This window comes from Stegodyphus dumicola, chromosome 4 (assembly GCF_044657685.1).
Source record: "Stegodyphus dumicola isolate Sdum_Otavi_A_Nest chromosome 4, ASM4465768v1".
NCBI classification, from domain to species: Eukaryota; Metazoa; Arthropoda; class Arachnida; order Araneae; family Eresidae; genus Stegodyphus; species Stegodyphus dumicola.
The window spans coordinates 226,069,503-226,086,785 of record NC_140771.1 but is presented as its reverse complement, the minus strand read 5'-3'; the positions used below and the strand labels follow the sequence as shown (position 1 = coordinate 226,086,785).

General features: G+C 35.0%; 2 protein-coding genes across 3 annotated transcripts in view; one reads left to right on the top strand and one right to left on the bottom strand.

Moving 5' to 3' along the window:
• The window catches only part of LOC146997834 (protein FAM200C-like), a 94,615-nt gene that overhangs the window by 14,728 nt on the left and 62,604 nt on the right, over positions 1-17,283 (bottom strand). The window lies entirely within an intron of this gene.
• The window catches only part of LOC118192588 (solute carrier family 2, facilitated glucose transporter member 1-like), a 159,324-nt gene continuing 143,529 nt past the window's right edge, over positions 1,489-17,283 (top strand). The window contains exon 1 of the mRNA XM_085816052.1: positions 1,489-1,644. Within this exon, the coding sequence (XP_085672178.1) occupies positions 1,504-1,644 (141 nt within the window). The 5' untranslated portion in view covers positions 1,489-1,503. The remainder of the gene's footprint in view (positions 1,645-17,283) is intronic.

The following is a 17,283-nucleotide window of genomic DNA, read 5'->3' as shown; positions in this document are numbered from 1 at the left end:
TTTTTTTTTTTTGTATGTTAACTTTATATATTAAATATCACGCTCATCGCACTTGTTTCACATAAAATTTAATTCATCGGCAAAATCCTCAAATATTTAAAAACGAAATACGTTTCAAATTTCCAATCATAAAACTGATAAGAGATTCAAAATTAGGGCTTTAATGTGCACATTTTCGGTTGGAGTACTGCGTAATTCAAAATTTGATGGCTCTAGGTACAATCTTTTTTTTATTTTCTTTTTCCTCTTGTGATAAAATAACTAATTTTTCTGTGAAGTAGAAATGTCTGTGAACGATAGTTTGATCAGCTACTGTTTTCTTTAATTTGTGCCTTATAACAACAATTGAAATTTTGATCTGAAATTGCAAAACTAACCTAAGAGCAAATTCTATCTCTTAAGAGTGACGTCATTGCTCTTAACGTCCAGTAAAACAGACTTACCGACTGCAGACCAAGTCTGTTTTAGAAGAAATTAATCCTCTTCCAAAATCAGTAACATCAACTTCCGATGGCGAATTGACGAATTGACACTAATGAAGGAAACAGATAGCGAGTGAAACCTCCTAATTTCATCACCCGTGTTCGTGTAATTAAACCGAGACGGGGCACAAAACGTTGTCATGGTAACAGCTATGTTATCCGAACCGGTTGCATCAGCACAGCTTACTGTAAAGACACTTTCGGTTTGCCTATTCTCTGGAAAACATAGTTGGCAAAAGTTTTAAAAGTGTATCTTCTCATTTCCCTGCCATATCTGTTGCTTAAAGCACATACTCCAAGATATGAAACTGAAAACTGGCTAAAATTAAATGCAAAGAAAATCGTATGCATCTTAGTTTTCTTAGCCATATGGAGAAATAAGCTAGAAATAAATAATTAGGACTCGTATATCTTCAATGACTGAACTGAGCTGAAGTGTAAATAGAGGTTAGAAGACCTTAAAAATTGACTCTTTATTAGAGCAAAAGTTCAAGTTCTGATATGCGATTGCTTCACTATTGCCCAGTTTGGACGACATATTTCATGAATGAATTGACTTTCCTAAGACAACTAAAAAGGAGCCCTAGAAATAAGTACTGTGATAGTATTATCTTCACTCTTTATTCTCATGTATCCACTTGACGAAACAGAAACATAGACCTGATGTAATTAAGCAATAAAAGCAAAATGCATGTCTCTGCACAAGAAGTGCCATTTTGTGTTAAAACTGAAGACTGAGTAGCGAAATTTATTTCTAAATAAGAAATATCTGCTGGGAAATAACAGTAGCAGAAAAGAACGTTTGCCATAAATTCGAAAGCATGCTGTCTTTCGATGCAACATGTTATATATTTCGCCAGTTTTGACTGCTGTTTTTATTCTTAAATTAGACATTTTGCACAAGAAGAATGATTTGCCAATGAGTTAATATGATTCGAACATTTCCATTGATTTCTTGGAAACTTAAAAATTGGTAACTTTAATTTCAGGAAGAGAAAAAGATAACCAGTTTTAATTCAATATGGAACCAAAAATGACTCATTGCAATGGTAAGAGATTACCTACACCAATTCTTTTCGGGCTAAATTTTCCAGCTGTCGTCCAAATACAACTGAGTGAATTACGTGGAGGGTTCATGGAAGATGACATTGATAAGAAGCGAGTAAGTAAAAAGCCATTAATTTAATTCAGATGTAACATAAGTTCGATGAGGTAACTAAATTTTAGACGGAGAGATTACCAACCTTATTTACTACGTAAATATTTTGCTAGACAACTTAAATTTTGTGCATTTTATGTTTAATTACGCCATTCCATAAAATGTTAATATTAAAATTTTAAAATTTAAGTTTATAACATAGTTCTAATTTTTATAGTACTTAATAGTACCATTTCTGAAGATCATGGACTCTCTTGGCATGTTTTTGAGCGCTGTTGTAGAATACCAAACATTTTGTAGAATACTAAAAATGAATTCTCTCATTTTTAGGTGAATTTTAAACAAGCGATTAAAGTATACATTGACACATTTATGCATGCGATTTGAAAACTTAGCCACATAAAAGTAACATGAAAATGAAAAAGCTGCAGAAATGTTTATAATTTTCCATGTAATAAAACTGCATTTTATTATCAGTTTTCTGTTTTCAGTTATAGTTAGCTTAAATCTAATAATAACAGAATTGTCATCTTACAGTAGCATAGTACATAATATAAGGGATTCATATTTAAATTTGAATTTACGTCACAGTAACATATAAGATATATTGTTTTGAATAATACTTAACAGTAATGTAGTAGCTTCATAATGTGGATCTCAGCGAGGCAAGCATCAGATTTTTATGTGACACCTTTTTCATACCCATACAATATCACACGTGTATCTAGGTATTTCTTTTATTTTCAGTTAAATTATTCAATGTATTTTATTCAAAATAAAATTAATAATCCTTTATAAGAACTATTTCTATAAGTCTTCCAGGCCGCAGGTTAACCAGTTAAGAAACTAGTTAAATATCCTAAGTTATAAACTACTTGGTGATAAGGGCACCTGTTCCATAAAAAAGTAAGAATTTAAAATTTTAGTGCTATCTATAAAACGAGTTCTAATGACAGTGGAACATCGTTTATACACCTTTCAAGAGACTTTTCGCAAACGACGTATAAATGAGAAAGACGTTATAAACGAAATTTTAATTTCTGATGTGAAACATATAAATATTAGCTGCACAATTTTGATACTACTAATCTACTACTGATATTACACAATTTTTACTATCATACTTTCATTTTATATAAAATATTAACTATGTTAAAATAAATTTAAAATTAATATTTAAACATATAGTTAATTAATAGTATTTTTCTAAACAATTACATAATTTAAACAAGTCTTTTTATCATTAATAAAGTGACACTAATACTAATTTTATATTTTTAAGATCATAAGAATGCATATTTCTGCAGGTAATTAAGTAAAAATTGAAAGGAAAAATGCCATATTTTATTTGAACCACTATTTTGAATAAGTAACAATTTTTCAAAAGAACATTTAAAACAAATTATAGCTTATTTTTTAAAGAAAAAGTCTTTGATTGTCGTTTGACGTGTCTATCGATTCTGAATTTTTAGCACACAGCTATGCATCGATTTCAATTCTTGAAACGATTTCTCGTTTGTATTATTGCGCACAAAAAAATCTGACTGTCTCAGTGCAATAAGATAGCATTTTGAAAAGAAGATGGGATTATTTTATCATCCCTGTTACTTAAATAGTCATCTGGTAAAATGTCTCAATCAGTTCTTCTGTGCATCGGTCTGATATCGTTGCATTGGCATCATAGTTTACGTACTCTTTCCTTTGTAATGTCTCTAATCTCAGTAGTTTCCAATCTTCTGCATCCATTCAGCACTTGACTCTACGTTAGAAATTCCCCTTTAATGAAGCAATGTTTAATTGTTATTGGTTTCACTTTAACCCAGACAAGAGAAATCATATTCATAGCCCATATAAATTTTTCTGTGTTTTCTTCTAGCTGTACTTTGAAGAGCTATCTGAATCAATCTTTGCCTGTTAAGCATTTTGAAATTCTTAACGACACCCAGAACAAAAGGTTGTTCTTGCGCAAATTGCCTACTGCCAGCCTCTCAAGAAGACATTCATCTTGTCGCATATTTAGGGTGCCTCTATGCCTCACAGACACTATACATTTACAAACATCCATACCTTCTCCGGGATTCGAAATCGGGTCATTCGGTACGGGAATCAGTGTTGATAACTACTGTCTCGGTTGAGTGGCATCCATGCTTTCTTATTTGCTTTATATTCTGATGGCAGAGTTTTAACATGTTGGGAGGATCTTGATTTCTGAAACTTTCCTATAACTAAAGGAGTCATTTTTTTTCGTACCATCACCATTTGCAAAAGTAAATCAGAGCAATAAGCTAATTTCATATTCAGTCGAAGAGCTATTTCTTATGACTTTTCGATTAACATGAGGCCATTCACCGGATGCATGACAGTGAATGAAACATTTTAGCAAAATTGCTTCAACCTCGGTATGCTTTCCATCTTAAACACTTAATTTCTTTGATGGGGAATGCCCACAAAATTCTGCTCTTTCTTCAACATTTTTTTTTTTAATCATAGACAACCTTTTTTAGTGTTGTCAGAAGAATGTCCAGCTTCTTTGCCAAGTCAACTTTCATTAAACCAGTATTCTTGTTAAATTCTCTTAAGATTTAAATTTTATCTTTTAATAAGACTACTTTTCGCTTTTGGACATTTTGTGTCAATTAATTTTGCTCCACCTCGTTTACTTAACACGCCGCTCAGTTCAGAAGTGAAAACTGTATCTATTTTTTCTTCCAAGTACCATCTCTACTCACGAGTTGATTTCCAACTCCTGTACCAGATTCAGAGCAATACTTTTGCCTCCTTTTCTTATACCAATTCTGAGAAAAATACTTGAACGATGGGTCTTCGAAATGTAAAATTAATGCAAAATCAAGCAAAAGCGAAATATAAACGAACTTATGCGACGTATAAAAGAAGTGTATTACTATTAAAATAAATAGGACTAATCTGGAACCAAGATGAAATGACGTATAAACGTAAAAGATATATAAACTGGAAGAGTATAAACGGTGCTCCATTATAGTAAGTATTCATTACCCTATTGGCTAACTTTTGAATCTTAATTCAGCTATATAGGGGCTAAATTGGCCTTGAGAAAATTCACTTGGTGAAATGAGAGAACGGAAATGTTAGTTTTAACTATCCTAAAAAAGTTAAATAAAAAAAAAAAAAAAGTTTTTTTAATATTGAAAATTTACTATTTCAGCAAAAAGATTTTAAACTCATATTTAAATCTTTCCATTTTTGAGATGTTAAACTTTCCGAAAGAAATAGCTATGTTGATAGAGCTACCATTATTGAAAGAAAAATTCAAATAGCAATGGTGCATTTAATTATGGCAAAGCACACTAGGGCTAATTGCCTAAGGGGAGGGATGCCTTCGTGGAGGACTTTCTAAGGAAAACTGACTCGTATACACGTTACGCATGGGGAAAACCACGAAAACGCCCATGCAGCCAGCCCGTTCGCGTGATTCGAACCTCGAGCCGAACTACCAGTGTTCAGCGACTTTACCGATCGGCCGCTGGCGAGCCTTTTTAAATAGCAATGAAGCTAGTAATTGTGATGGCATTTTTCACTAATTTGGCTTTGAAGAACAATTTTTCCGCTGAAAGATTTTGCTTTTGAGGTCCGTTCAAAAATTTAAATTCTGTATAGTTTTATTAAAAAGGTGCTTCGTGAATGAGATTGTCTAATTTGCAAGCTTTATATTATTTGATTCGTTTGTAAAAATAGATCCATTTATCTACGAGAAATTTTTAAACAGCTGTGCAGTCGTGTTGAAACAGCTATATATGTCATTAAAATAGAATAGATATTTCGTAAATATTAAAAACACTATGCTATAGGTTTATTTGCTAATAAAAACATTTGCATTTTCATATAAAAATGAAATAAAGCTCTGAAAAATATTTGAAATCATAACTTTGCAGTTTCTTGCTCATTCTTATCCTTTTAACAAGCTAAAATGATCCTTTCACTCTTTTCCCCAGAGAAAGCGAAAAAATTGCACTAAAAATTTCGAGTTTTTGAACGGCGATCTGTATTATACATACTCGTAGAAATTCTTTTTAAGCCCTAAAGGGACATTAGTCCCGATTGGGGTGCTAGTCTCCAAACGGCACTTTGCTTTGGATCACCATAAACGGCGCATCAGTTTTCGATTTTGCCAACAAATATTATCGCCCTGTATTATATTTAAAAAAATTAAATAATGAAGAATCTGCATCAATGTATGCATGCTTCTGGCATTGTGAAAAAATCTGATGTCTACACCACATGACTTCCTTGTACGGAATATTAAATTATACGCATTTTTTCTTGCATTTCATTTAACTTATTACATTGAATTAAACCTACTTCGCCGACAGCGCATAAACCACAATAGAATAAATGCATTCTTTAAAATTCACTTTGTTTACCATAGCGACACTCTGGCGCTAGGTTTACTTAACAGTATTATATTTCGTTCATATTATAACTATGTCTTATCACTTAGTAAGAGGCAATCGACCATTAACGGCCTTTACCAATATATAACACTTGACTTTTAAATGCTTGAAGAAACGAGTAAGTTGTATCCAATAATATGGAAATACTTGTACACATGCTGTGCTAGAACTCAGAGATTACTAGCGACGGAGGCTCCTGTGCCGCCGTCCGTAGAATAAGTAAACTTTGAACAAAAGAGGTGCTCGTGTGGCGCCATCTATTAGTAGTGATCAAAAGCATTTTACTTGACTGGAGCCCTGGTTGCGCCATCTCTTGCAGGATATATTGTAAAGCATTTTTAAAATTTCATAAAAATTATTCTTTTGATAAGCAATAATTGGCAAGTAAAATGATGAAAAACACAATTTGCAGTACATTGAAACGTTTCACAAGAGTAAAAACTATTTACACACAAAGTCTACCATATTATAACTCAGAATGCACAAAATTTATATCATTTAAAGAATTATCTAATCGTTGCCACATGTTCTATTCAAATACTATAACAAAGCTAGAACGATGTATAAAAGAAATTAAGCAAACAAAACGAAAAAGAAACAGTTTTTTACAGAAGATTGAGTATTTCTCATTCAATTAATTCAGTTTTCACTTCGCGACAAGGCAAAAATACATAAAAACTCAAAATATCTGTATTAAAAATTACGAAGTAAATCTTAAATACTTATTTCCTCGAAAAAATTCCAGAAAGGATTAAGCATGATTTAATTCGCAATAATAAATGAAGGCGTTATTTTTGTGTTGCGAAGCTTAGTCTCTCTAGATTGGCAACGAATCTATAATTCTGCTGTTTCAAATGTAAACAAATATGTCCGCCATGTTATTTAAAACTTAACCGCACTTAAACAGCTTTTAAATTGTTGATAATTGTACAAATATTGCTTCCAGAATTACGAAAGGCATAAAAACTTTAACCGGAAGATAAAAACAACATAATTCAATCATTTTTAAAGCAAAAAATGTACAATTTACAAACATATAAGAGTAAAGAAACTGAGATCACTGAGCCGGGTAACAGAGTGGATATATTTATAAATATATTTATTTACGTTTGGCGCGGCCGATTGAAACCAAAATACGAGGTGCACATCTACATGTTATAGTAGTCTTATATACAAAATTTCAACGTTCTGAGGCTACTCGTTTTTGAGTTATGCGAGATACGTACATACGCACGAACGTACGTACGTACATACGTTCGTATAGACGCCACGAAAAATTCTCTTCAGAATTCATTTTAAAGCAGTTTTATATATTTTTTTTGGAGGAAAAGAGTCTTTTATTCTGTCCTTACGTATAGATATCACGCAAAAACATCGTTAAATTGCATTCGAAAGCGGTCAAAGTGGATATTTTCGTTGAAATATGCTGCCTGAAGCTTTTCGCGATTACAATGCTTCCTTTTTACTTCGTACAAGGAAGTAAAAGCAACGGTACCTAGAGCCATGAAATTTTGAATAATGGTAGTCCTAGTTAGAAATCTACTTTATTTAGAGAGACATTATAGTTGGAATTCCAGGATTAGAAAAGAGACTCTCTACTTTATTTAGAGACACTTTGTAACTGAAATTATAAGAAAACTTTATACTTGAAATAACAAGACAAGGAAATAAAGCATACAGCCATCTTTCACAAATTCTGTAATATATGCACTTTCCTACCTGTCTCGTCAACTTAATTTCTCAATCAAGTATGGTTATAACTTCGACTCAATATTACATATATTCAAGAGTTTCCTGTTTCTGAATTTGGTAAGAAAACTAGAGTGACAAAAATGATCTGTGTTATATTTTTGCCTTAGAAATCGCCATGTCCACTTCATTAGAAGAATGTATGTACCTAATAACGAAGACAGATCTGTATCAGCAACTTGTGAAATGCTTAATAGAAAAATCTAAATTTATATTATACTCCAATTAAAAAAATACAGGGGATTTTATTTTGCCAGCTTTTGCAATATCCAATATTACATTGTAAGGTATTCATGTTCAATAACCAGTTATTTTATGTTAGGAATCTATACTGTTACTTCTCTTTTCCATTTTCCTGCCAGAATGCATATTGGCTCCCGTGTATTTAAGAGAGGGTTTGAGATTTAGTCAGAGTGTATATTCTGCCTGGGCGATGTTACTAGTTGTTATTCTACGATAAGAATTCCTGTCTACAGCATTGCTTTATTTTTATCGACTGTGCTGCCACGCCGGTGTATGTTAAAGCCCAACTGCTGCGTTGAAATATCTTTGCGTAGTTTTGGCTAATAGCTACTTAGATTTAGGTCAGTTTAAAATTCTAATTTTGAGTTCACTCCATAAATGCTGGCTTACTTGTAAGCATCGGTTTTGCTTTCTGTTCAAATTACTTAGCTTTAAATAAAAGGATATTTTACACCCTTCTTGCTTCTGTTTGCTGATCTATACACAACGATAAGTAGTCTAAATAAGAGTCTTGACCGAGTATATGTTACCAAAACAAGTGAGACGCTATACATTTTAATGTTCATTTAATTAATTAGTTATTTAGTGCTAATATTTTACTCTGCTTTCTGTTTTCTGTTTTATAAAAGAATTCAAATTAATTTAGGTTCAAAAAGCAATTATAATCAGTATTTAGGCTGAGTGAATTGTCAACGCTAGTGCTGTGTTTTGTCTTAACATTTAGGCTATTCTACATTGACTAGTTGCTATAGTGATGGTTGCTTTAGAGGACTGGTTGCTTTAGAAATATTCGATTCTTATAGATAGATTCTATTCGTTCACAACTAGGCGTTGAGGTGTTTTATAATGAAGCTAGAATCTTGGTGGATTTAATTTTGATTCTGTTCTTTCAGCTTAGATACTTTGTGTTAACTTGAAACCCCGCAAAATGCGAGGACGGTTTTTATAGACTTCATAGAGTAATAAACACTTTTTCTTATTTTCGTTTTATCTCTGGTTTTTAAATTTAAATTTATTACTTAACTTTGTTTGGTGTATGACAGCATAATTCTAAGCAGTTAGTGTTTACCTAACTTTAATTGTTTATTATAATTTATCTAAGTAAAATAAGGCTAGGAAAAGCGATTTTAGTTAAGTTAAACCGTCTCAAATAACATAGCGCAAATTTTGAGCCAAACAAGCCTTTTTGTTTCCAGAACAAATATAACACATTGGAAGTTTCCAGAGACGAAAGTGAATATAAATTCCTAGGAAATTATTATATTCCTAGGGATATAAAGGAAATATAGAAAATAATTCAGTAAGGTTATCATTTAACAGCATTATATATTCAAATTCTCAAATAAATTACGTTTTATTCAGATCCTTAAAAAATTTGCATTATACATCTGTACAATATACATCTAATGTAATGTAAAACTGCTCAATTAAGTTTTAAATTAGCATGAAATCAATACTTTAATCACTTTCTTAAGTGTCATTTATTTATGATTACCTTATAAGGTATTTCCCTCGCTTTCCTAGCCTGCCTTCGTGGTGTAGTGGTTCTGCACGCTGGGCCAATATCCAGAGGTCCGTGGTTCGATCCCGGCGAAGGCGTTTGCTAATTTTTCAATTCTCCTGCTTCCAAAAATATACCTAATGTTGTAAGGATCTTAAGTTTTACTAACGTTTATTTTATTTTAAATCTTTACTATCACTTCTTATTTTCTACTTCCGGCCAGAATTATAAGCGTGAAGGTTTTTATGCAAAGTTTGTCTGGCGAACGCCAAGTATTTAAGTGTGGCCTTTCTGCCAAGCGAAAGAGAGGAAGCAGTGAGTCAACGCAGGCCGCTTACCTTAGAAGTTACGCAGTTGCTGTTTGCCTTCCAGGCCAGAGGTTTTAATCCTCTTGATAAATTAAAACGTATTGTAGTGTTCACAGTCTCTGTGCTACATACGCTTCCTGTTATTATAAGGCCAATCTTCCACGTGTATTATTCTAAAGTTAAATTAGAGTTTAGTTTTACTTTTATACTTTTTTACGTTAGACCCCGAGTGGAGGGTCAGTGTATTCCGAAGTACGGAAGTTATTGTATATAGAGAAAAATAAAGGGTTTTGTATACCCTTCGTCTGTATCCTGTCTACTTACCACAATTAGTGAACATAGCTTTAGTAAGCTCTCTGTTCCGAGTCAGGTCCTTGTATGATTCCGAAGAAGGTTAGAAGGAACATTGAACCTGATAGTGGCGCCCAACGAAGAAGAATAACCATGGCCGAGTTTCAAGAAGAACCTGTGCTGCCTGCAGAAACGGCTCAGAATCCAGAAATGCCAGCTGCCGCCCTGGAAGGATTCGGTTACATCGTCCAGACCATGCGCGCTTCGATGAAACCAGAAGCAACGTTTAACGGAAACTCACCGGTAACCAGTTTTTTGGAAAAATTGGATGACCACTTCGTGCTCTACCCCGTGCACGAGTTTCAAAAAGTTACCTTAGCTACCAGCGCTTTGAGGGGCCAAGCGCTTAACTGGTTCAAATGTATAGGCAGAAGTCTCTTGGGTCAAGCAGGAAGTCCCACCTATACTTACGAAAATTTCAAGACTGCCCTACTAAAAGCCTTCCCTGTTGTAAGGGATCGTGCGAAATTAGAAACGGAACTTTTTAGTATATATCAACAAAGAATCGAAAACCTCTCGAGCTTTATTTTAAGAAAAATTCATGTTTTCAAGCTCTTGTATGGAAACCGTCCGGATCCTGAAATAATTCAAGTGATTTTGCCGAGGTTACTGCCCCAAGTGCAAGACTTTATTGAATTAAGAAATCCAACTACACTGGAAAAGTTATTTGAGCTAGCAATCCAGTTTGAAAGTAGAAGAACGGCGGACGTCGAAAGAAGACGCCAATATCAACAGCGAAACCAATTTGGTACGCCAAGACTACAGCAAACTCAAGCATACGGCTACGGAGAAAAAGCGAATCAGTGGGCAAGGAAACCCGAGCATTCAAAAACAGCCGGCGAACGTCGACAGTTCAATAGCAACCCAGGAAAAAAGTCTCAAGGCCAGGGGAAAAAGAAGGAAAGCACGGAAAGGAAAAATAATTTAAACTAAAACGGATTTCTGCTGACGAGAGGGTGCGGAAATCCGAAGGCCACGAAAACCCCTCTTCCTACAAGTTAAATACAGTAATGGTGAAAAATTTGACTCTTCCGAAGACTGAAGTCTTGGTGAATAATATCCCGGCCACCGCACTCCTGGATACCGGCGCGCAGTGTTCCTGTGTGGCAGAGGAGTTTTTTAGAAAGTATTTTCGCAAATACTGCATATATAATGCGGATAATACAACAGTGTTAGCGGCGCAAGGAGAAAAATGTAAGTGCGTAGGTAAAGTACCTTTGTATATCCGTATCAAGGACGAACAAGTAAAGGTGATGTTTTTTATTGTAAAGAATCTGCAAGCACATTTAATCTTAGGAATAGACTTTCTTTCAGACGCACAAGCTACACTGGATTTTAATAAAGCGTCCCTTAAGCTGACAATGAAACCAGTGCGTGTAGAAAAGGTTGAACCGCCAAGGTTAAATCTTGACCACCTGCCTAATGACGAGCAAGATAGAATCCGACAAGTGGTAAGTGAATTTGCTTCGTTATTTAGTGATATTCCAGGATTTACTCAGGTTACTAACCATAGTATTGACACCGGAGATGCATTGCCAGTTCGTCAAAAACCATACCGGTATGACAAAAATAAGGAAAAAATTATAGAATGGCATATTACCGATATGCTACGTAAAAAGATCATAACGCCCATCTCAAGTAGTTATGCTAGCCCGGTGGTTTTATGTAAGAAAAATAATGATTATCCTTTGGAGCATCCAAAAAGGTGGAGATTCGCTATTGATTACCGTAAATTAAATTCCATAACGAAATATCCGGTATATCCGTTACCGATCATAGAAGAAATTTTAAGGAACATAAAATCAACCAAATTTATGACGACTTTAGACTTAACGACTGGTTATTTTCAAATAGGGGTGAGGCCTGAGGACGTGCCTAAGACTGCTTTTATAACCAAGTCTGGCACTTATGCATTTTTGCGTATGCCGTTTGCCCTTTCAGGCGCCCCGGCAACATTTCAGCGATGCATGGACATTGTGTTAAGACCTGTTCTTGGAAAGTCCACATTTATCTATTTAGACGATATCATTATTACTAGTGATAATCTCGACCAACATATACAGGATTTAAGACAGGTGTTTTCTTTATTAAATGAGGCCGGTCTAAAAGTTAATGTCGAAAAGTGCAAATTTGCAGCCCCTGAATTAAAATATTTAGGTTACAAAATATCGCAAAAAGGGATCGAGACAGATGAATCAAAAATAATCGCTGTACAAAAGTATCCGACTCCAAACACGGCAAAGAAGCTCTCTTCTTTTCTAGGACTTTGTTCATATTATAGGTCCTTTATAAAAGATTTTGCGGCTATCGCTGAGCCATTGTTAAAATTAAAAAGGAAAAAGGCAAGATTCTCGTGGACGGCCGAAGCCAATAGTGCTTTCGAAAAATTAAAACAAGCATTAACGCAAGCCCCTGTGTTGAAATTTCCTGAAAAGGATGAAAATTTAGAAATTTCAGCGGATGCTTCGGATTATGCGGTAGGAGCGGTACTTTCGCAAAATCAGCAGCCCGTGGCATTTTTTAGCCGAACTTTAAATCAAACACAAAGAAACTATTCCGCGACCGAGAGAGAGGCACTTGCAGTTCTGTTAGCAGTGCAAAAGTTCCGAGTCTATTTTGGAAAGGCGCCGTTAACAGTATACTCTGATCATGCGGCGGTAACTAGATTGTACTTAGGGAAAAATTTATCCCCAAGGTTAATAAGATGGGCACTCAAGCTGCAAGAATATAATCTGGTAATCAAGCATACCCCTGGAAAGGAAAATATCGTAGCAGATGCCCTATCAAGGATTAAAATAGACGAACAAGGCAATACCGTAAAGATGGCAATGCTGACAGCGTGTACAATAAATTCCCGAGAAACTGTAATAACCGAACTGGGTAAGGATCCTGAGTTTGGAAGTATTTATGAGTATTTGAAGGATCCTGGAAATTTTAGCCACCAAGATATTGTGGCGATAAGAAATAGGGCGGCCCATTACGAACTAATAGATGGTCTATTATTCTACACAAAAACTACGAATTCCAACAACGAATTTCGACCTGTTATCCCAGCTAGTCTTAGATTAAATATCCTGCAGGAGCTCCATGACAGCCCTTTAGCTTCTCATGCTGGTATTCGAAAAACTATCCAACGCGTACGCGAGGCAGTCTACTTTCCTGAACTGCAAAAGTTAACAAGGGCGTATGTCCAGTCCTGCCCAACATGTCAAGCCGTTAATTATATTAATTTCCGCCCGGCCGGGTTTCTAAATAGTATTAAATCCGAATTTCCAAATGAAATAATTGGCATCGATTTATTGGGCCCTTTCCCAAAAAGTCAGTTAAATAAAAGTCGCTATCTCCTGGTTATGGTTGATCATTTTAGTAAATGGACCGAAATTGTTCCCTTAAAACGAGCCTCCGCGAAATTAGTTACCGATTCTATTTTAAATAAATATATTTTAAAATACGGGGCGCCCCTAAAAGTTATATCGGATAATGGTCCTCAATTTGTAAGTAATATATTTGAAGACATGTGCCAAAAACTGGGCATACGTCATTTAAAAATGGTCCCGTATCGGCCGCAATCAAATATAGCGGAACGGGTCAACAGAAATATAGTGAAAATTATACGTAGTTATGTTAAAAATTTTCATAAAAGCTGGGATAACTATGTCAATGAATTTGCTTTCGCCCTTAGGACCGCAAAACATGATACAACGGGCAAAACTCCTGCTGAGTTATTTCTAGGCAGAAAGATTATAACACCGTTAGATAAATTATTTTATGTGCAACAAAGAGCCCCAGAATTTAAAATGGGTGATATAGAAAAACTAATAAAAGAAGCAAAAAAAGAATACGGAAGTAGCACAAAGAAAACAGAAGTTATATTATGATTTGAAACGACGGGGAGTAACTTATAAAGTAGGGGATGAAGTTTTAAAAATTAAGCATTCACTTTCTTCAGCACCAGAAGATAAAACTGCCAAATTTTTTCCACGATTTGAAGGACCATATGTTATAGAAAAAATAACTCACGCTGTAGTAGTGTTAAAAGCCAGAAATGGTGAAACCTGTTCCGCAAACATTGATCAAATTAAGCCCTACTTCGATCGTAATAAAATGCAAATCTTTTCAGATCTTTTGCAGGATCCGGCACGGCAGACACCGCAGGTACAAGTTCCACAGGTGGGAAAACGACAAGTACAAAGGCAAGCCAATGAGAGACAGAGCAAGTGAAAAGAAAATTGCCCCGCGGAAAAATTGAATGTAACAAGAAAAAGAAGCCGTTCCACCGTCCAGAAAACAGAGTTCACGAACACCCCCAGAATGAAGAAGGGAGAAGCCGACGTATGTGAAGAGGACCAGGAGAAATGACGGCAACTATAACCCGGCTTTAAAACGGAAGATCTACTCATCCGACAGAACTCTCCGCAGCAAAAGTCGCCGAACTGCGGAAGGGCCATCAGCGGCGGAGGAAAAAGTACAAGAAAAATTTGAACGGCCAACAACGAGGTCCAAGCAGGATCACGACAGAAGTTTCCCGGTTCCGCCAAGACCAGCTGCCATCAAACGGCAAAGACCACAAGCAGAGGAGAAAAGGAAAGTATTCAAGGGTGGCCGTACTGGTGAAAAAAGGAAGCTTCCAGAGGAAAGCACTGAAGGGCGAGCCCGTACAAGAAGGAGGATAAACCAAACTACTATCTGCAGTACCTTTAAAGACTGGGCCCAGAAAAGGATGTCCGAATATTACAAAGATAAGTAAAATTTTATGTTACTTTGCAAACTTAAGTTAATCTTTCATTCTTACTGCAAGTGGCAGATTTCAAGAAGTTTTACCTCATGCGAGGTCTACCTTTATCGCCAAAAGGGCGAGAAATGAGTTGTGACCGATTTTCTTATTATGTTTTTCAATTATTCGCGCGTAAAACTAAAGTTGATGTATAATAGCGTTGTGTAAAAACTTAAATATTGTAAAAAAAGTTATTGTATAAATTTTATTTAAAACATTCTAGCAAGAGAGAAGTTTTAGTCTGAAAGACTTTTTGAAATGTATTATTTCATTGTAGAAAGAATTGGCACTTGCTTTGAAAAGAATAGAAGTTAACAATGTACTACTAATGTATGTTTTCAAATCTGTAAAATTAACGGCATGTTGATATGTTCTGTTATTTTAAATGTTAAGAAATACCGTGATATGGTAAAAGTGAAAGTAATGTTAAAAATTTCTTATTCGTGTGACTGTAAAGATTAAATCATGGCGAATATGTGGTAAAGGTTGAATGATGTAGTTAGGCTCTCTGACGCTACACTTTAGAGTTAGCCACTTTTAGAATAGTACCTCAGGGTTTAGAGTTGAAATTAGGGTGTGTTAACAGGTCTCGTTATGTTGAATTTTAACACGTTAGTGTTTTGATTGTAGGAGGAAGTGTGGCACACGTAGACAGAAACACATTCGTGTTTGGTGTTCTTTTACAACACATGTCAGAGAGCACGGGGAGAGATAATTAAAATAGTCATGAATGAAATAAGAATGTTAAGAGCAGTATAATTCTATATGTTACTTGCCATGTCATTGTGTAACATTTCATTAAACTAGTTTTCCTTCCAGATCTCTGGAAGGAACCAGAATTGAATAAAAGCTCCTGGTTAGATGCAGTACAGATGAAAAAAAGATTGTTGTATATCCTGGGAGCTGCTATTGTAACAAATTTCTTTCTTTTAAATTTTCTAGTTTCTAACGAAGTTATGTTTGTAAAAGGTTGGCCTCGCGTTAGATTCTAGAGCTAAAAGTTTTCAACAAGGTCGTTTTAGACCTCAGTTTCAAACTAATTAACTCTGGCGGGAAGTATGTAAGGATCTTAAGTTTTACTAACGTTTATTTTATTTTAAATCTTTACTATCACTTCTTATTTTCTACTTCCGGCCAGAATTATAAGCGTGAAGGTTTTTATGGAAAGTTTGTCTGGCGAACGCCAAGTATTTAAGTGTGGCCTTTTTGCCAAGCGAAAGAGAGGAAGCAGTGAGTCAACGCAGGCCGCTTACCTTAGAAGTTACGCAGTTGCTGTTTGCCTTCCAGGCCAGAGGTTTTAATCCTCTTGATAAATTAAAACGTATTGTAGTGTTCACAGTCTCTGTGCTACATACGCTTCCTGTTATTATAAGGCCAATCTTCCACGTGTATTATTCTAAAGTTAAATTAGAGTTTAGTTTTATTTTTATACTTTTTTACGTTAGACCCCGAGTGGAGGGTCAGTGTATTCCGAAGTACGGAAGTTATTGTATATAGAGAAAAATAAAGGGTTTTGTATACCCTTCGTCTGTATCCTGTCTACTTACCACAATTAGTGAACATAGCTTTAGTAAACTCTCTGTTCCGAGTCAGGTCCTTGTATGTTCCCGAAGAAGGTTAGAAGGAACATTGAACCTGATAATGTCTCTACAGTGTCTCTAAAAGGGTGTTGGATGAGGATTCTTCCCACCCAGGGTTTGACGATTGGGTCCTCTGAAATCTCAATCGCCTTTTAAAAAGGGGAGCATATAAGGTATTATGCCCGCCTTTCTAGCGTGCCTTCGTGGTGTAGTTTCTGCACGTTGTGCCAGTATCCAGAGGTCCGTGGTTCGATTCCCGGTGAAGACGTTTGCTAATTTTTCATATCTTCTGCTTCTAAAATGCCTAATGTGTTTACAACCTTAATACACATATATGATACTTACTTACAACTACAATTTCCTTTAAATGTTCAAAATGTTTATAAGCAATATTTATAATGTTCACAATGTGATTATATAACATAATACTTCATTGACATGTTTCATATGATACGAAACCTGGCCTGATGAAGGGTAATCTTAGAGCTATCGAAATGAGTGTACAGTTATTAATAGAAGCTCTAAAGTAAAGTCTCAGCAATACCATTTCCTTTGCTACTGAAACTAGAGAACTAAGTTTCAATACTAATTTTTTTTTCAAGTTTGGAGTGTGTTATTCGCGAAGATTTTGAAAGAATGCTTTGCTGTTGAAATATTCAACTACTAATATTTCTTAAATAACGAGATTTTATAACTTTCATTTTGA